Source organism: Tribolium castaneum, chromosome 6, assembly GCF_031307605.1.
Source record: "Tribolium castaneum strain GA2 chromosome 6, icTriCast1.1, whole genome shotgun sequence".
Lineage (NCBI taxonomy): Eukaryota > Metazoa > Arthropoda > Insecta > Coleoptera > Tenebrionidae > Tribolium > Tribolium castaneum.
This window is the reverse complement of record NC_087399.1, coordinates 12,937,330-12,958,450: the sequence shown is the minus strand read 5'-3', so window position 1 is coordinate 12,958,450 and position 21,121 is coordinate 12,937,330. Positions and strand designations below refer to the sequence as shown.

The 21,121-nt window shown below is 33.9% G+C and overlaps 1 protein-coding gene and 1 long non-coding RNA gene across 4 annotated transcripts; both read right to left on the bottom strand.

The window, feature by feature from the left end:
• Positions 1 to 622: 622 nt before the first annotated feature.
• Positions 623 to 4,849, bottom strand: LOC107398436 (uncharacterized). Its single transcript, XM_015982476.2, has 2 exons — positions 3,922 to 4,849; positions 623 to 3,871 (listed from the first exon to the last, which is right to left on the bottom strand). Exon 2 carries the CDS (start codon positions 3,307 to 3,309, stop codon positions 2,047 to 2,049), a length of 1,263 nt encoding a protein of 420 aa, XP_015837962.1. The 5' UTR covers positions 3,310 to 3,871; positions 3,922 to 4,849; the 3' UTR covers positions 623 to 2,046.
• A 9,372-nt stretch (positions 4,850 to 14,221) lies between these two features.
• LOC107398442 (uncharacterized) lies at positions 14,222 to 20,342 on the bottom strand. 3 transcript variants are annotated; one of them, XR_010334677.1, is made up of 5 exons: positions 19,958 to 20,342; positions 16,812 to 19,919; positions 16,537 to 16,756; positions 16,353 to 16,485; positions 14,222 to 16,303 (listed from the first exon to the last, which is right to left on the bottom strand). It is a non-coding gene; the product is annotated as an uncharacterized LOC107398442 (long non-coding RNA). The 3 variants fall into 3 exon arrangements; XR_001575296.2 differs by having other exon boundaries at positions 14,225 to 15,174; positions 15,231 to 16,303; positions 16,353 to 16,756; positions 19,958 to 20,337; XR_010334676.1 differs by having other exon boundaries at positions 14,225 to 16,303; positions 16,353 to 16,756; positions 19,958 to 20,340.
• Positions 20,343 to 21,121: the final 779 nt, after the last annotated feature.

The following is a 21,121-nucleotide window of genomic DNA, read 5'->3' as shown; positions in this document are numbered from 1 at the left end:
AATTTTCTTCTCTTTTTACAGATTTATCTGTTCCTTTTCTTCTTTTGTAATCTAAACCCGATTCTAAATGTAATTGTTTCGTTCCGATAAATCTATGAATACAATTCGGATTCCTACACTGCATTTCATAACGTCTAATTTTTTTTGAGAAAATAAATTTCTTTCCACCAATTCTAAACCTATAGCTTGCGTATCTTTTTCTACAGTCGTCTGTCCTCTTCTGATTAAACCTGTCGCATTCAAAAGTAGTCAACATTTTTTCATCCAACTGCACTATAAAAATTTTTTTTGTTTCTTTTAAAAGGGATTTTGGTTTGTTTCTCAACCCAGACAATTCTCGCAATTGACTGATTGTTTTAGAAAGACCTATATTTCTTCTGGTTTCATATTTCTTTGTATTGAAATTTCCTTTTTTGCAAAATTGTGTCCCATTTCTCTTCACTAGGTCAAAGCCATTTCGTAGGTCATGGTTTGTTATGGTGTTACGTTTAGCATCATCAGCGAATAGAGTAAGTAGATATGCTGTACCGGTTCAGATTCACTTCGTCTGCACATGCGCCATTTCAGGGATTCCCCGACGCAAAATATGGGAATCCCCTGATGTTGATGCTATTTTCGGATTATGATGTCATGGCTTGTCTTTGTAGACAAGTAGACTCATATGAGATCTAAAACAGAAACCTGTTCCCATTTCCTCATCAAAAAGTATGTGCCCTTTCTCACTGTTTACACGCAAAGTTTCACCTGTAGTCATTACATCCTTAAATGGGGTTGGAAAATATTTGAATAGTGTACTAGCATAAATTTGTCAAAAAAAGGAACAATTGTACTTCAAAATCATCGATATAATCTAAGCCCAAAACGGTATTACGATCATAATAATAAATTTGTATACTTGAGGTAACACTTATTATTCTTTAATCAATTTAGGAGATTGAATCTTACTTTTAACAAAAGTTTCAACTGTTTCAACATCTCGACCGATATGAAGTTCCGTGGAGACCATATTGCCACGATATACAATATTCAATCAGTATATACGATATACTCATGATCCAGTGTGGGGGATTTACCTTCTTTTTTATTTAATTGTAATTAAAGAATGAAAGCCAGCCGTTATAGTTTCTTATCGAAAGAAATGTGATTGGGTTTCAATTAAAACTATAAACATGAAAGACACTCGTCACCGCCGCCTACGCCACAACCGCTTACACCTTTATCACATGCCTGCTGCTGGATACTCCATGCTGTTGCAACTTATATGATCCTGATACATTCTCTTATATTTTCTTCATTAAATGGACCAAATTAAGGAAACCAAAAAGGCTTAATTTATATTAATCATGTCGTAGGCCAAGAATTGTAATATTATACATAATATAATATAAACATTGACTCATCGATCCGGAAATAAGTGTGACATCATAATCTAAAACCAACCATGACATCATGGTAATACCAAAAGGAGATTCCCATAATGTCTAATGTGGGATTCCCCAGGGAATTTCCATACTGACGTCATAATCCAAAAATAACTGTTACATGATGATACAAAAATAGCACTGACATCGGGGATTCATATAATTTTCAATGTGGGATTCCCCAAAGTGACGCATGCGCATACAAATTCAAACCATGACATCATCATCCAAAAATAGCATCAACATTGGGGGATTCCCACGAAGCGTTAGGGCTTACCTTAATGAGTCACAATCTAATAATAGCAATGAGTTATCCATCCAACAATAACTATGATATCATAATCTAAACTTAGTCATGATGTCATGTTTGAAAAATAGCAATGACAGCAGGGGATTTCCATAATTTCCAATGTGGGATTTCCCAGGAGATACTCATCCTGACGTCATGGTCTAAAAATAGTCATGACCTCAAAATCTAAAAATCGCAACAACACCAGGGGATTCACATAATTTTCAATGTGGGATTCCCCAAAGTGACGCATGCGCAGACAAAGACAAGCCATGACATCATAATCCGAAAATAGCATCAACATCAGGGGATTCCCATATTTTGCGTCGGGAATCCCTAAAATGGCGCATGCGCAGACGAAGTGAATCTGAACCGGCACATCATATCTACTACAGTAACATTCGCGTTTACTGGAGATCGGGTCATTCTTGAGACGCTGTGCTTCATACCTTTAACCTGCTTAGCAACAAAAGACTTGCTGAATTCATGTTCTTTTGTGTCGAAATGTAAAGTTACTTTATTAAAACCGTTGCGCAATTTAATACTGCCTTCGTCAAAATTTACACAAGCCCTAAATTTATGTAAAAATTCCGTGCCCAAAATAACCGGTTTAGGCAATTTTTCGACCACAATGGCATCTATTTCCGTTTTGAAATTTCCTAATTCTATTTTCACTTTCGCAATCCCCAACATGGAAGTCCTATCACCACCTGTTGATAAAATTGTTGTTCTGTGGCTCGTATTTATTTTTCTTCCCTCAACCACGTTTCTGCTAACTAGGTTGCCCGCTGATCCTGTATCGATAACTATGTCGATATATCTATCATTTCCTACTCCTTTTAAAGTTAGGATCTTGCTATTCGATCCGCATTTCTCATTTTCGTTGAGCAGAGTGATTTGGGAATCCCGAAATGAAACTGTTTTATCGTACTCGAATGTCCTAGCATATTCTCTTGATTTGTCGCGATTCCAACTGTCGTTTTTTCTAATGTTGCCCTCTAACGTTAGCAACGAAAGCGGTTCTTCAGTCTTCTCGCAAAAATTGATCTTAGTCCAAATGTTACTAACTTTGAATACCACGTCTTTTAATTCCACAAAATTTTTGATGTCGCACCCAAGAACATAATACGTGTGCCGGAAAGTGGGATGCATCCCCGCCTCAAATTTATCGCGAAACATCTCGAATGGCATTTTAGGGTTTACTTCATTGGCTAACGCAACCATATCAAAGTAATAATATTTTAAATCTTCGCCCGCCCCTTGATGCCTGGCGTCGAATTTTAGCTTTAAAACTCGCTCGTGATCTTCACCTCCGAATTCCCTAAGAAAATCTTTTTTCAAATCTAACCACTTTTTGTTGTGATTTTCATCTCTGCTCGTATAATCAGCCACCCAGACTGCTGCAGCTCCTTCCATAAAGCACTCAAAATAAGCGATTTTGTGGGTGTCACTCCACCCATTTACAACTGCTGTCTTTTCGTAAATCCGCATGTACTGAATCGGATTTCCACCGCACGGATTAAAAACGGGTGGCGACAAAAATTTGGGAGTAGCGACTACTCTGCCTCTCGTCGTTGCTTCCGAAATTGTTGTATTCATTTTTATTTACAATACATTAAACTTTCTTAAACTGAAATATTAAACTCAACGATGTTTACGACGACTTAACTACTTAACTACGGCAACGTTCATTCGCATCCGAAAATTACGCGAGTCCCTGTCTTTTCAAAACCCACTAATTGCACCAAATTACGTAAGTATTAATTCGAATCGAAACCAGTTAAATTTTTTAAACGACGGCGCCTCCAACACATGTCACGCCTTGCGTGATTAGGGGTTTGCCCAGGTAGTAGAAAAAAGGCGAATTTACAGAAATAGTGTATTTATACAAAATTAAAGAAAAGAAATACTTACGTTTTAAGAATTAAACACAGTGCAACCACTAACACTAAACGGCTCGTACATACGTCACCACATCCCAAACAGATGACGATACGCAGGGGTCGCTCACGCCCCGCACCCAACGACTGACTGTCCCGATTACGGGAATAATAATAAACGCAATTTTGTCCTCGTTTTGAGTGTGTCGTAATTTGAATCCAATTGCCGAACCTCTAAACAGCTAACTTGCAAGTTCCAATAATTGCATAACAAAATACTCCTGCGTGAGAGTTGGTTAAACAATGTGTTCGCCTTTTTTCAATAAATTACCTATAAAAAATAGTTTTCATTCGGTTCGTACAGGTAAAGAAGTTTATTCTTCAACAATGACCAAATTTACGGTTTTTCTCCTGTGTAAAAAAGTTTTGACAATTATTTGGCATTTCTCAATACGAAATGTCAGATTATTTTTAACAAATTTAAAGCAATTTTAAGCCTTGTTAAGTCTAATTCGAAGAATAAAATCTTGTATTGATCCCGTTTTCGTATAAAACGGTTTCACCTCGTGGATGATAAACCTCTCATTATCACTAGACGTTTAAAAATCCACTCGGCAATAAAGCGTCCGATTTACACTCAAACTCAGTAAATAATAGTATACAGGGTTATTCATATTTGTGCGACAAAAAATGAACCTCAAAAAGGACCTATAAAATGATGCTAATTGAGATTATAAGCCGTGTCCTATCGAAACTGGTAAGAATTTTACAGCCCTGGGAAGTAGGGGTATGGAAAGACGTTTTTGCACCATAACTTTGGAATCATTTGACCAAATATTACAAAACTTGGTAGACTTACTAAAGAGAACATGCCTTTTATTCTGGTAATTATGAAAACCGGATACATCCATCCAGTTTCCGGTTGCAGCATTTCCGGGTCACATTTTTTGTGTTTTTCTAATTTTTTGCCCTCTTAACACTACTTTTTTATTGCCTAAATCGATAGAGTAATCAATTGCGAATAAAAAAGGTATAACCTTTTACACCGCTAAAATGCACCATTTAATAGTTATTTTAATTTAAACAGAGGCATGCACTTGACCAAAATCAAAAAAGTATAAATTTTGAGCAGACGATATCCGTAGCAACGAAAGTGTATCTGCACTCAAAGCGCTGTCAAGTCCTGTCAGACACTTGTCAACTTTAACTTTGGACAATTTGGGGCTCTAAATTGAAAATATTTAATAAAAGGGTTTAGTTCAGTCCACTCGCTTGTCTTCCAGACACTAAATGAACAACACTACTAATTTGCATTATTTTGTAATAAAAGCAGCGGTATTTTCGACTGAATTTGTATTGTTTTCTTCTAGAAATTCAGCTAACGATGTCTACGGACGCCTGCGCCGGTCTTACGGACGACATAACCTGTAAAAACTCAAGCTTGATCTTGATCATTTTTACAGGTTATTTTGTATGTACGTACGACCAGCGCAGGTGTTTGAAGACAACGCCGAAATTTTAGAAAAAAACAGTACAAAATGCAAACAATCCAGTCAAAAATTACGGTGCTTTTTTACAAAATAATGTGAACTGAGTGGTTCATTTAGCGATATTGTAGTGTCTGGAAGACCAGCGAGTAGATGCACCCACGTAGTAGGGGTGCACTTTTAAGAATCTTAATGTCTTTATTCGGAATTTGGTGTAATAAACGTACCGAATAGAACAAATAATCAGGTACCGACTAAGACTTTTTTTGGGAATTTTCGGTGAATTAATCAATGAAAAATGCTATCAGATTGGTTTAAATTTTTTGTAGGTTAGATTAAGAGACTGAACTAAACCCTTTTATTAAATATTTTCAATTTAGAGCCCCAAATTGTCCAAAGTTAAAGTTGACAAGTGTCTGACAGGACTTGACAGCGCTTTGAGTGCAGATACACTTTCGTTGCTACGGATATCGTCTGCTCAAAATTTATACTTTTTTGATTTTGGTCAAGTGCATGCCTCTGTTTAAATTAAAATAACTATTAAATGGTGCATTTTAGCGGTGTAAAAGGTTATACCTTTTTTATTCGCAATTGATTACTCTATCGATTTAGGCAATAAAAAAGTAGTGTTAAGAGGGCAAAAAATTAGAAAAACACAAAAAATGTGACCCGGAAATGCTGCAACCGGAAACTGGATGGATGTATCCGGTTTTCATAATTACCAGAATAAAAGGCATGTTCTCTTTAGTAAGTCTACCAAGTTTTGTAATATTTGGTCAAATGATTCCAAAGTTATGGTGCAAGAACGTCTTTCCATACCCCTACTTCCCAGGGCTGTAAAATTCTTATTAGTTTCGATAGGACACGACTTATAATCTCAATTAGCATCATTTTATAGGTCCTTTTTGAGGTTCATTTTTTGTCGCACAAATATGAATAACCCTGTATTAAGAAATACGTTTCATAGACCAGTCTTAAAGCACGAATTCAGTTTCAAAAACCACTGGCGTTAGCCACGAGTTTTTTGAAAGAATGAGTGAGTTAACGTGGAAGCGTTAATAAATTACTTTTTAAAAATTATTTGTTTTCACTATTTTATGTACACTTAATGTTTTATTATTAAGACTTCATTTAATAAATCAAAATTATAACTTTTACAATGGCTCGACTAACGGCATCACGACAGAATCAAGGCTCGAGAATACATACCCAAGACTGTACTCAAGACTAAAATGCGTATTTTCATGATCCGAATTTATAAATATAATTCCTGCAGGAGTTGCAGGTTTTTTGATGACTACGGTTTTGGAAAACGCGTGTTGTCAATGGATCTTTATGGAAGGTTCTATGCTGATCCATGGCACGTGTATGGTGATAACATAACACCTCCCCCGGTAGATTGGAAATTTGACGATCGTACGAGAAGCCAAATTTTCAATTGGAATTGCAGACGGCGTGGGCTGACTTGCGACGGCTTGTTGGTTGAGTTTTCTCGTCATATATCGGGGGTAGAGACATTTGGTCCACAGGAGATAGAGGGCGACAGCTAATAACAGAACACTTTTGCCCACTTTTTGAATTTGTACGTCGTTGACTTGAATGTGGAGAATTTGACAATTTTGATACTTTTGATAAAATTTCAGTAGAGTTAATCTTGTATTTTGTGGCAAATTGCAAATATAATTTCCAGGTTTCACTTTATTGCATTTTTCGTTGGTTATTGTGAAATGATACTCGTTAAGGAAAAGGAATTTGTTTGAAGGGATTATGACTTGACAGGTTTTTGGATTTGAACAGATTGGAAATGGGTATAATTGGTAGTAATGGTAATTTTAGGACTCGCTAAGAGGAACCTCAAAAATAAACGTTAATTTTCTATCTTTTTGATAAGCTTTAATTTCAATTATTCTCTCATAGAACAAAATGTTCTCCTTTTTTGATTCAAAAGCTAAATTTTTATCATTAAGATTCTCTTTTACTAATTTCAACTCATGCAACAAATCTTCAGAATTTATTATTGAATTATGCAGAATATTGAGTTTAGCGAAACTGACTGCCGTCTCTAGATTTTTCAGAATTCTTAACATTTTTTCGGAAAACGTAATTATTTGAATAAAAATACTGTGCAAATTAACTAGAGGATAAAGGTCAAAAGGTGACTGTTTTATGTACAATTTTTTCAATATCAGCAATTCTCTTTACAAAAGTTAATTAATTGTTTGTTAATTTGAAAACTGTGACGTTAAATTTTTCAATTGCCGTAGTTGTTAAAGAAATTTGTTCATGGAGTAATGATTTTTGTTTATTTTGTTTTGGTTGTAATTTTGAAATCATTTCTTCATATCGTTTGCCGTCTTCATTGTCTAAATTTTCTGTTATTGCTTTTATGGCACTTCCGAAAATATTCAGTATACCTCTTTTGATTCGTTTATTTTCTGGAATTATACTGGGAAATCATTCTAAAATTTTTTCTTCTATTTGGATAAATAATTCATTTAAAATAGTTTTTTAAGGGAATAAGTCTTTCTTAAAATGTTCTGAATTACTACAATTGAATCAATTTTTTACGTTTAAAAGTTGATTATATATTTTGATGCTAAGGTTATCATATTCCGAGATCAGATTGTTAATATCAAATATTCTTACAAAAGTCCAATAGTCTATGATATTTCTTGCTATACCTAACTTTTGTGGTAAAAGTCCGACATTTTCAGTTATTTTTGTCAATTTCGGGGACTGGAAGGATTAGATAATGAGGATCCAGAGGATAATCCTGGAACAGGGGGTCTCAAATTATCGAGATGTACTCTTTTTCTTTGATTATTTTTGTTTTTCAAAATACAAGTCTTGTCGTTGTTAATTGATTCGATTATGAATTAGTCCGGGAGCAAGCTACCCGAATTCAACATAGCCGTCCGAATTCCACTGCACACGATTACTGAAAACTGATTCTTGTGTAGAATTTCCTGCTGAATTCGAAACTGTAGGTCGTTTTTTGATTTGGAATTGCCTTCATTATGAAAAAGACGTTTTTCTGAAAATTTTTGAAAAACCAAAATTGCGCAAATTTTGTGTTTACATCGTCATATTTTCCTTCTGAATAAAGCTTGAAAATTCTTTTTTTTGCACTAGATTCCCCTGTATCTAGTGTATCTAGATCCTTCTAGATTCTAACGTATAAAAACAAGCTTTAAAATATACAAAAGAAAAGTAAGAAAATTACAAGTTTCTTGTAACGTGTCAAATTTGTGTAGTGGAATTTTTAAGACGCGAGAATTTGTTTTATTTTAAAAGATAGACCCTTACATAAGCGAGATAAAATGATGTCAATAGTTCAGAAGTTTTTGGTGCAAGAATCATTTCGATATCTGTAACACTCATCAAGTTATTGCAAATCAAAGTTACTGCAAAATGCGCGCGAGGTGGAGATCGCGGCATATCTCCCTTTTCAGTAACAACAGGACCACTGGACCAAGCTCGCTAGGTCAAATGCCGCGCTATGTCGTTGGACTCCTCTTAGTTTTTATTTTATATTTTTTTCAATTACAAACATTTCAAGGGTCAAAAAATGGTAAATAATAAAATCATCAATAATTTTTCACGTCAAAACAGTTTTTACTAACTAAATCCCTTGTAATTGGTTAAAATCACGCATTCATCACTTTCTTAACTTTTTTCGTCGTTTTTTTTAAATATGTGACTATAACTCAAGAATGAACTAAGTTACTCAAAAATGCCTGAAATCACGTAAGTGCTTTTCAAATAATGAGTAATAAAGATTCTCCGTTCGATTACTTTTGTGAATACGTAAATTACGATACAAACATTATTATTAAAGAATTTTCAATTTACCATCATGCGACATTTGATTTATTAATCAGAAAAAGAAAGCAATTGCAGAGCTTCGTTCAATAGACATAACATCTTTGAACTCGTTAGCTGATGATCTTAAAAGGTAAAACAAGCAATGACTAATATGTGTAATTTTAACTAATTTTAAAAAATTTTGTTAACAAATAAACTGTTCTTTGACGAGAAAATTATTAATTATTGTATTATTTTCCGTTTTTTGCCTTTTGAAATGTTAGTAAGTGAAAAAATAGACTAAAAACTAAGAGGACATTGAACTAGCGAGCTTAGTCCAGTGGTCCTGTAGTCACTATAAAGGGAGATATGCCGCGATCTCCACCTCGCGCGCATATTGTAGTAACTTAGAATTGCAATAACTTGGTGAGTATTACAGATATCGAAATGATTCTTGCACCAAAAACTTATTTAAACTATTGGCATCATTTTATCTCGCTTATGTAAAGGTCTATCATGTAAAATAAAAAAATTCCTCGCATCTCGTAAATTCCACTACACAAATATGACATGTTACAAGAAAATTGTAATTTTCTTACTTTTCTTTTGTAAAATTTAAAGCTTGTTTATATACATTAGAATCTACAGATACAGGGGAATCTAGTGCAAACAAAATAAATTTTGAAGCTTTATTCAGAAGGAAAATATGACGATGTAAACACAAAATTTGCGCAATTTTAGTTTTTCAAAATTTTTCAGAAAAACGTCTTTTTCATAATGAAGGCAATTCCAAATCAAAAAGCGACCTACAGATTCGAATTCAACAGAAAATTCTACATAAGAATCAGTTTTCAGCAATCGTGTGCAATCGAGTCCGGACCAACTTCTTAAATAAGCGACTTTTGAGATGCCTGCTCCCGGACTAAATGGTCTTTAGTTTTATTTCGATCGGCAAGGGGGTTTCTTTCAAAAACTGTTTTCCAATTTTAAATGTAGTTTGTTCGGGTTGTTTATTTTGTTTTTCTATTGTTTTTTCTTCCTGCATTTGCATTAATTTTGTCATTTCGTTGTAAATTATATTCATTCAATTTTTGTGGGCAACATGGTATTGTTGAAAGTATCTTGCGTTGTGATATAAATCAAACGGGTTTCGTGTAGATGTGTGTCCGAAAAGTAGTTCTAAAGGTGTTACATTTGTTACTGAATGGATTGAGTTCATTTTCATGAACTTTTCATTGAGTCTATACCTATTAATTAGTTATATTTTGGGTTAAAATCAACAAGATACTGTTTATGGGTTAAATCTGGTCTTTCAAAAATTTTTGATAAAGGAATTGTTGCACTTTCTTTATGACATGTTGTTCCGTGAACAGAGTGTATTTCAAAAGGATCTGGTACAATTAAATTTGGATAAAAATCGATCATCATTTTTGCATTAAATTCTGGTAAAATTATATAGGGTCATTTTGAAATATAGTTACGATCAATACTTAATTCAATTACGTTTGATGGTTTATCGGAGGCTGTGTCCAAAAATTTTGGGGAAGGTTTTCGTTTGTTTCTTCTACAAAATTATTGGTATCAGTGAAATTGTTTGTCTCAGCAAAATTTTTTATTTCGTCAAATTCTTGATTATTTTCACTTATTTGATTTTCGGGATTTTCCGTATCTTGGTAATATAATTCTTCAAATGCATAATTTTGTCTTTGTTGAGGAGTCTTTGATGTTGTTGTCTTAACTGATTATTTCTGCTTATCGTTGAAGTTTCCATTGGAACTGGTTTTGGGAATTTACGATTTGAATTTGGTTGAAAAACACTTTGTGTATTACGCGACTGTTGATTTTGAACATTTTGGAAATTATTTTGGAGGTTATTTTGGAAGTTTCTTTGTTGATTTTGGTACTGATTTTGGTAGTTTTGTCTTGGATAATTTTGGAAATAATTGCTTGAATAATTCTGAGAAGAATTCTGAGAACAATTTGGGGAATTGTTTTGGTAATTTCGTCGTTGTTGTGATTGCGATTCAGCATTTCTATTAATAAATTGAGATGGGGTATTGTTTGACTTGTATTCTCTGCTTTTATTCTGAATTAAATAATTTGTACGATTTCTTACATAAAGAATATTTTCTTCGTCAAAAATTTTAGAAAGGGCTTGTTCTAGACTTTGTGGATTTCGCGATCTTATAATGGAACCAAGTGGCTCTTTTAGTCCGCTTAAAAATGCTTTTAATGTTAAATTATCGAACATTTCTCTTTTGACAGCTCTGACAGCTTAGTTCATCTCAGTTACTGCTAAATTCGACAATAATAAACTTTTTATATCTTGACATCTGTGACAGAATTGTTGCGGAGTTTCGTTTTCTTGTTTGAGTAACATTAAATCTCGTAATAGTGAATTTTCGTCTCTCTGGTCAGACAAAGTTTGTTGTAACACGACTTTTAATGTGTTCCAAGTGTTAATTTTTGACTACTTGTCACTAATTTTGCTTCTCCGATTAATTTTGTTTTAATTGATGTTAATAAAAATTTGCTAATGAAAGCTTCTGCATTTTGGTCTGAAAATGTATTTATTAAAAGATCACATGCTTGAATAAAGTCTGCTAGTTCTGAAGGTTCGCCATCAATTGTTCGCCATTGTGGGATAATTTTTAAATATTCTGATTGAAATTGTTGAGCCATTTCTCTATGAGTCTGAGTATCGAATTCGTCTATAATTAAATTTCTGATGCAATTTTCGAGTTCGTTTATTTCTGAGTCTGAGCTTGAATCTGACATGCAATTGGATTGAGGAAACGACTATTACTTACAGTTTAATGCAATGAATCATTGGTTCCAAAAAACGAAAGAATCCGGCGATTTTTGTCCTCTGAGTCTTAAGTTCCGGGAATTGAGATTGCGACCTTCAGCGATGTTGTCCAGAAATACTCCAATCGTCAATATTTGTGGAATTAGGAGAGTCCAGCGATGTTTGTCCGGAAACTCGAAATTCGGAAAATCAACAAAAAATCTTCAAGGAAAAATCTTTAAGTCTTCAAAAATCTTCAATAAAATTTTCAGTAAAATCTTCAAATATATCTTCGGTAAAATCTTCAATAATATCTTCAAATAACTTCAATGTAATAATCTTAAATATTCTTCAACTCTTGAAACTTGGGCGTTGGGCGGTGTTGTCTCGCGGCTCGAAAATATCCAACAATTGTTCTTCACAATTAAGTATCAAAATACAAGGAATCTTTTAAGAATTGTCTTTTGTGAATCCTTTGTGAATCCTACTTCGGGTGTGCCAGTTAACGTGGGAGCGTTAACTAACAAATTACTTTTTAAAAATTATTTATTTTCACTATTTTATGTACACTTAATATTTTATTATTAAAACTTCACTTTTACAATTATTTCGCTTATTTTTAATAAATTAAAATTATAACTTTTACAATGGCTCGACTAACAACATCAAGACAAAATCAAGGCTCGAGACTACATACTCAAGACCAAAATGCGTATTTTCATGATCCGAATTTTTAAATATAATTCCTGCAGGAGTTGCAAGGTTTTTGATGACTACGGTTTTGGAAAGCGCGTGTTGTCAATGGATCTTTATGGAAGGTTCTATGCTGATCCACGGCACGGATATGGTGATAATATAACAAGTGCTTTAAGGTCTTATGACACGACTTTTTTATACGTTTTTTATACTTTGCCCCAATTTTGCTGTTTTTTAACAAAAATTGTTAATTTAGTCGATTTAGGAATTTTTGTGACGGTTGGTGATGTCTCAACTTTGAAAGTAAAAAATTGATTCAAAATTTTTGTTTTATCCAAATTTTGTCAAAAAATAAGAGTATGGATGATAATGGAGGTAATCTTTCAAGAACGCCTTTTGCAATTTGTGAAATTGACAAAAATACAATGGCGAATTTGTTTCCTGCCAACCTAAAAATTTTCGTAAAATGTTCCGTCAAATAATGACGATTATGACATTGCACTTGATGACGTTACTTGCTTTAAGATGCCCATTAAAGCATCAAAATGGCGGCAAATTACAAAAATAATACAAATTTTGAAAGTAATTGAGCAATCACCTTATGAAACAATTGATGAAGCATTGTTATGCGGCATTTTGTGTCCCACTGTAAAAAACAGTTAAAAGTGTGCGCTGTCAGAAAAGTAAAATTGTTTTAATTTGTGAAATTACTTTAAAAACCAACAACAGTGGCACAAAGGACTAGGCACACTTCTTATGGGAATTTAAGGACCACTCAAATTGAGTAATTTTTATATCAATCGATGCGTCATAAAAAACTGAACAAATCATATCATTGCGCTAAACGTGTAGCTTAATTAGGAACGCGGGAAATTGTAATCAAAGTGAAGATTTGTCCCATAAGAAAAGCATTGGGGCGGCTTTTGGATGAGTACAAAGAGCTTGTAAATCTTCGAGATTTACAACACTGCGGTATTACTACAATTACTGGATTGGGGATCAGGTTTAGGGAACAGACACTTTTATGGAAATAGGGATTTAAGCGGACAGAAGTTAATATCTCCAACAATAGGAATAATTTAAATTCAATCGCGATTTCTGGCGTTCCTAATCAAGCTACACATTTGGCGCAATGATATGATTTGATCAGCTTTTTGAAATGCATTGATTGATATAAAAATTTTCCAATTTGAGTGGTCCTTAAATTCCCATAAGAAGTGTGCCTAGTCCTTTCTGTGTTGTTAAAAAAGAAAACAATATTCGTCTATGGAAAGTGTCGTTGGACTTCTTCTGAAATGTTATTCAAATGAAGCCTTCATGAAACTCAAAGTTCAAAGTATCGTCAATAATTTGAAGACACAGGAACCGTACGTGAGCTAAATCGAAAGAGAGCAAAACACGTCACTAGAAACGAAGAAATAGTTGGGGCTGTAATTCAAGCTATTGAAGAGAACCCAATCAGCAGTGTACAAAACATCTCCAAAGTCCTGAATGTCCAAGTGTCTAGAATTTTTCAGTTGTTCAGTCTTTTAATACTTTTTGAAAGAATTAAAACATCCACTACCAAAAATAAGTCAAAAATATTGTTTTTTAACTTTGTATGGCTATGGATGAGAGATAATTGTGAAATGCCACTTGTGTGACACATAATTTGTGCAAGTAGGATTGACCAAAATTCAGTGGTAGTGCTCATTTGTCTCATGGAGATCTACGCTTTTGCATCTGTATCTACGTTTAACAGTTTGTTTCTTATTTTTCTTGCAAAACAGACGTCTTTCATGTAAAAATTACGTTTTTAAGACATGAGTTGTTGCATTAATTGGATTTTAATCTTTACCTTCTAAAATATCTGCATTTTAAATTTCATAAAAATCCGTTGACAAATATCTGAGATATCAGGTTCGAAAGTCTTATGTGAGACACCCTGTAGAGATTGAACAGTGTATAGTTAAACTTTTGGCAGTGCCTCCGCTGCTGGCAACGGTGCCAAGTAGAGAATTAGAGATGGGGTCGTGTAGACTTTTTACAACACGAACACGAGAGCGCACGCATTAATTTCAAAAAACACGAACACGCACGCACAATGAGTGCCGCTTTAGTGACACGACACGACACGTTTGTGTCACAAAACACAAGATTCCAGAGTTTTTAATAAATAAGTTGTTTGGGATTTTAATTAGGTAAATTATTTGGGTAATTAAATAAACAATATGAGATGTTAAGGTTATATTTTCAAACAGATATTAATAACAAAAAGAACAAGCTAAATATTAAAAAAACCTGTTAGTTGTTTCAAAACTATGTAAACGCCAACCAAATCATTTTTTTAAATAAGGTTGATAAAATTGTAAAATTGTTATTAATGAAATCTCTCGTTGATCTATAAATTACATTAGCTATTAGTTTTTTGAAGTGCATAAGTAATTTATAACAACTAATTTTGAGAAAATACGACGTTGGCCTTTACATAGTTTTGAAACAGCTAATAGGTAGCACACCAAAATGTAATTAGAATTTTTGTCGAATTCATGAAGGAACAATATTTTGTCCAAATTCAATGGATTCTTGTCCTTCGCGTTTCTAGTATTCTCCCAGAGGTAAAAAATATTCTTTCTGAACTTGCCGAACTTGCAGGTGTACATAGCATTCGGTGGGCGAGTTGACGCAATACAGGATACTCAAGATTAGTATTCCAGAATGATAATAGGTCTTCAGTGTTATCAAATACACTATTGATATAATTATTTAATTCCCTATCGACAGGATTACAATTGTTTAATTCATTGTTTTGACCTTCATCTTGAAACTCCTTAAATAGTAGATTAATTTTTGTTTGAACAGAGCTTTCAGTTCTTTGTTCCTCACTATTTGTAATATTTCCATCCTCCATTGCCAGCTCTTGACTAATACCTTCTAGCATTACTCTTACTGCATGTTTAATATTTTCTTTTTGAACATCATTTAAAATTTTTAAACTTTTAAAATTTGGATTCAAAACTGAATTTCCGTTGCCAAAAATCTGCGTCTTAAAGAAATTTTAAGTGCCACCTTCAAGTCTTTTAAAACACCTGAATCAGTAGCTGTCAATTCACAGTAGTTTAATAATTTCTAAGACCACAATGCGACGTCATGGATAAGAGGCTTAGGTCGCGGCTTAAATATTCAGAACATTCTTTAAAAAGTTTTAAAAACAGCACTAATTCCTTTAACAAAGGAAAACTGATTCCATTTAAACGATGCAACTCATTTCTTTCAAGAAGCAGATTCTGGACTTCAACAAAACTAGTGTATATACTTTGTAATAATATAAATATAGAATTCCATCTTGTTTCAATATCTTGCTTTAATGTTTTACTCAGCTTATTGTTAAGACCTGATCTTTTGAAAAAAGTTACTAATTTTTTACTTTCTGAAATAAGTAAATGTAAATCAGACACGTCATTATTCTTGGACACCAATACATCGTCCATAACTAGATTTAAATTATGACAGCCACAAGATATTCTTTTATAGGATTTAAAGGCACAAACAATATTTGCTCCTTTGTCGGTAACAATAAATCCTTCGCTCAATTTTGTTCGATATTAAATTCTCGTAAAATGTTCTTTGTATAAAGTAAAATATTTTCTGCTGTTTTCGCCTCAAAAAACTCTTTTGTTCCAAGACAAAATTTTTGAAGATTAAACTGATTTATAAGATGGACAGTTATTGTTAAATATGATTTTTGGGTATATTGGTTTGTCCAAAGATCTGATGTAAACGAGAGAAAGTTCTCCTTTAGAATAGTTTCCAGATTTTGCTTCGATGTTTCATATTTTTCGGTTATAGTCGTGTTTGTTATATGCCATCTTGAAGAAACATCGTCGTTTATGTTTACATTGCCGTAAGTAGCACCAATCTTAATTAACTCCTGACCGTATTATTTAAATCCAGTGCCTCTTTTAGAGAAAATTAACACTAAATTTACCTATTGTGAAATTGCCTTACCTTCGCTAAACACTAAGTGGTCTTAAGTCGGTTGTGATAAATTTCAATTGCTTCTCTGCAACCTTCTTCTTTACATGAGTAGGTAACTCCTTAACCATATATTTGTTGATTGCATTCATCGCACTGCTTCCGTCTGCATTTAAACTTTTTTTTACACAATGATGTCTAAGTAAACTTCCTGTACCATTTTTGGAATTGTATTTAAAAATTTCGTGACACTTTATGCACCGCGCCATATTTTGAGGCTTGTTTTCGAATTTAATAAGATCAAATTGTTCCCAAACTTTGCTTCTAGAATTCTCCGGTTTATAAAAAGAGTATCTAACATTATTTGGATCCTGTTTTAAATCGTTTTCTATTTTGGATATACTTAACTGGTCGTCATTCATCCTACAGTTTTGTGCCTTGAGATTCGTATTGACTATTATACTACAAAATTACACAAACAACAAAACTTACAATAAACGATTCTGCGATGAATGTACACTATGCACAGGACGAATGTGAAGCAGAAATAAATGGCCATTTTGACGTCGCGTAATATTACATGCGCAAATTGGTCTAAACTTCGTGACACGAAAAATTTTACTGAACACGCACGATCACGAACGAAGATTTTCTATATCATACACCAATGTAACTTATGAACACGAATACACGTGACACGGCCGTGTCACATTTGACATGGCTAAAAGACGACACGACCCCATCTCTAGTGCCCAGTAGAGGGATGGCTGCTGGTGTCGGTTGCTTGATTCATTTGTCCAATAAAAAAGAAAAAAACCATTTGACCAAAAAATCACATTAGCTGTTTTTTACATCAAAGGATCGGAAATAGGAAATAAAATTATTCTCCAAAAATTTGACTTGAAAAAAATCGTTAGAATTGGATTAAAAGCCATTTTGATATTATTCATCGGAAATTTCAATATAATTTATGAGAGACAAAATTGAGTAGTAATAAATCTCCGCGACAAAAGGATCCACTACCTACCCCAATAACAGTAATGACTGCAGAAATTTTACAACTAGCGGCACGGTCCCATCGGGCGGTTTTAAAGCCAGGACCGGAATAAGTACACTAACGTGTTTAAAATGCTTTTATTAAAAAATTACATCAGAAGTTCAAATTGATGACTATTTTGGTCTAAGCACGAATTCTTCGTTTACAATTCGCATGAACCCTTGCCGTAAGATTTAAAGATTAACATTCCATTTACAGTAAACAGATAAAATAAATGGTAATACGGGCCTGAAAAATTCTTACCAGCTGCCTCAACCTTCAGACCAAAACAATGATCGCGTGCCAACTTTACGACAAATGTAATAAATTTTTGAAAACCACCACCCTGATAGAGACCTTTTGTGGAAGTGATTTACAATTTTACCAAAATTCATGGGAAATAAGCTGCCCCAATATCAAAACAGAAATTAAAAATCAACGACACATTTTCTCAAAAATTTAATTAGGTATTTCGATGCACTACCTCAAAATAGACCTATGGACCAAAGATCGTTAACATTAGACTATAGTTAACTAAGCGAAAGTGAAAAAACACACCATACAAGTAGTCATTTTAAAAATTGGTCAAATTGTTCTTCTATACAATAAAATCACATACGATTTTTTTTTAGAATTTTAGATAAATTACAAAGAGGTGAAAAGTGCCTGAGTGTAAAACTTGACGAACCCTGTACAGCAGTGGCGCTCTAGATCCGTTAAATGGATAACCTTTACATGGAAGGTGTGACAAGCCCGCTTTAAAATTTGTAAATTTGTTCACAAACAAGACCCATAAACCATTGTGAGGAGCAATCGGTTTGTTCTATACCTAATGAGTCTTACAAATATTTATGTATTTTGGTTTAACCGTCAATTGAAATACCGAGCGTTGGGGCTGTTATCGGTTATCCTTTGATAAGATGCATTGAGGATTAACGCAGCTTTCCTGGGTGAATCGGAATCGGGCGACGGTGACGGTCATTTATTCTATTCGGTTAAATTATAGCAAACCAAATATAAATGGTTCTTGCTTCCATGGTCCAAATTATTGACGAAACTAACTCAATAAATTTCTCTTTAATCTCGTACATTTCAAATCTTATTTATTTATAAATCTCGGTTAAAAAATACTTCTCTCATCCTGATTGTAGACTTTCCTATTATACAGGCGGATTCAAATAAAATAAAGAGCCTGAAGACCGCCCGATGCAACCTAAAAAACAAATGTTATTTACGACTTTGATTCGATTTCAGTTACGGTTTGCAAGTTGAATCCAAGTTATCTATCATCTTATGTCACTCTGACATCAGCGCAGTGAACGATCATTAGTGTCATTCTGTTCTCGCGGAATGATAGAAAAAGTAGAAAAGCTTTTTCCAATACAAAATGAATGAGAGAATGAAACATTAAAGGTAAGTAAACAGTTTTTTCGAAATCATAAATTACAACAACAAACAGGGAGACAAAAAATTACTTTTAGCGAAAAATGTTTTCAAAATGCTTGTCTCCTGCTTGTTTTTCTTGGAAGAAGAAAGGCTCAATTATGTAATTTACGAAGATGCGGGATGCCATACTAAACGTTCACCAAAACCATTGGAAATGTGTTTCACTTATCCACAGTGGATTTTTTTGAGCATAGCAGAAAATTGGGCTTCATCACTGTATTAAATTTTCTGTATAAAGTTGCTGCCAACTTGCATTTGTGTTCTGAAAAAGACACAAAACTCTAATTTGTGTTCAAATTGTTTTCCCAAGTTCTTGTATACTATCTGCAAATGATAGGGACGAAATTTATTTTTACACAGAACACAACAAACTGAAGTCTGGCTGATGCCATAAAATAAGAGATAGATAGAATTGGATCTTTCTGGGCTGATGGCTGTTTGTTCTGTATTATGTAAGCTATTACACGAACTGTGTGTTTTCTTTTTTTGCAAAGAAGCCAATTTTATCTAAGTTTCCTCTCAGGACGATTAAAATCATGTCACTAGGATTTTTCCTATTCCGGAAACGTTGGGCAAACAAATTCATTGCAGCAAGAACTTGTCAAGCACTGTCAGAGCAACATTAGATAACTTGGATTGCAAAATGCAAGACGGAAATGAAATTTGTTTTTTGGGCTGCATCGCCAGATCGTCAGACTCTTTATTTTATTTGAACCAGCCTGTATAATAACATCTACCTCAACCCTACACTGTTCAACATTAAACCATTCCTCACGCCTTTAAAATTAGTGCACACTCTGCATCTTTTTCCAATACAAACAGCAGCATGCTGTCAGATTCAGTTCGTTACGTTGTTTACAACCAATTTTAAATCGTACATAATTTTATTGGGCATCTTTGTTACTCACGATACGTATCCTATGTGTTTTTGTCACCACCTCTCTTTTCAAAGTGTACCTACTTCGTGATGTTTTCCGTTTCGTTTTATCGTGTTTCTTCTATGCAGTTCCTCCCACGAAATGACCTCTAGCGCTCTCTCTTTCTTTTTTCTCTCTTAGAACAACGTGGAGCTTGCCGCTTTAAACTTTTGCTGATTGACGCATTTTACATACACGGTGCTGGTAATTTTTTACTTTAACTACTTCTGGAAACTTACGCCAAACGATTCCTCTGAGTGCCCTGATGACCGTACACTATGAATTTTCTTGTGCAAATTGAAAATAACATTAGAAAAACAATTTTTATTTTCACTCACATTTCACTTGAATCGCCATTTTTGTTGACTTTGAGGGATACAACGTTTGCCACCAGGGTGTGCATGCGTTGCGTGTGCTTATTTCTGATTGGTTGTTATTGTTTAGCTTTAACAGGTAAGAATCGCACCTGCGTGTTTGTTATGATTATAACACCTTCGGGTATTCCCAGAATGAATTTAAGTGACGTATTATATCTTTTTCATTAAAAAGTAGGTGTATTTTTTCATATTTTGCAATTTAAATTTATGTCTCTGTGCTCTGATTCGCTGATTGACGGAAGTAGGGATGCGTTGTTGCATTTCAGCATTTCCCTTCATGCAATTTACCAACACCACTCCATTACTATTCTACTTAGTAGTGGTGAGCAAGGTATTTTTTTGTGAGTGCTACGTTCTCGAGGTTAATTTACCAATCGTGGTGTATATTTCCTTTTAGTTAGCGGCTACGAACTGTACGGCGCCCTAGCTCCATAAAAAACACTATTACCTTACACTAGTACCTTACGACCTGTACGCGCTGTAGCTCTATAAAAATCACTATTGCACGTTTCGAGTTCTACATTTTCGAGTTTAATCGCCTGGGGGGTATGTTTATTTTTAGGGGGCCTGCGGGCTATCATCTGTAGGCGCCTTGCCTCATTTATAGTTACATTTACGGTTAATATCATTTATTAGCGAGTGTTAACAAAATTTAAAAAGTCTAGGTCAAGGTCATTCAAAATCGAATTTTTCGAAAATGGGGCATTTGCACAAACTTTCAAGGTCATATCTTTGATCTAGAGGCTTTTTAAAGCAAAATGCAAAAAAAAATTTTCAAAAATCCAGAAGTAGCTAAAGTAAAAATTTACCAAAATAGCAATTATAGTTAGTAATGAGTAATGACTAATCCTTACCAATGAATTTTCTATATGTCAAAAAAATTAAAATCGTTTGAAAACTATTACCTATAAGCAAAAGGACAAAGGCATAGGGAAAGTAGTAAAAAAAATGAGACATTCCAATTTGAAAAACTGGGTCTTGAGTAGAAGAGTACCAATGTAACAATGGTTTTGAAGGCTTTTAAAG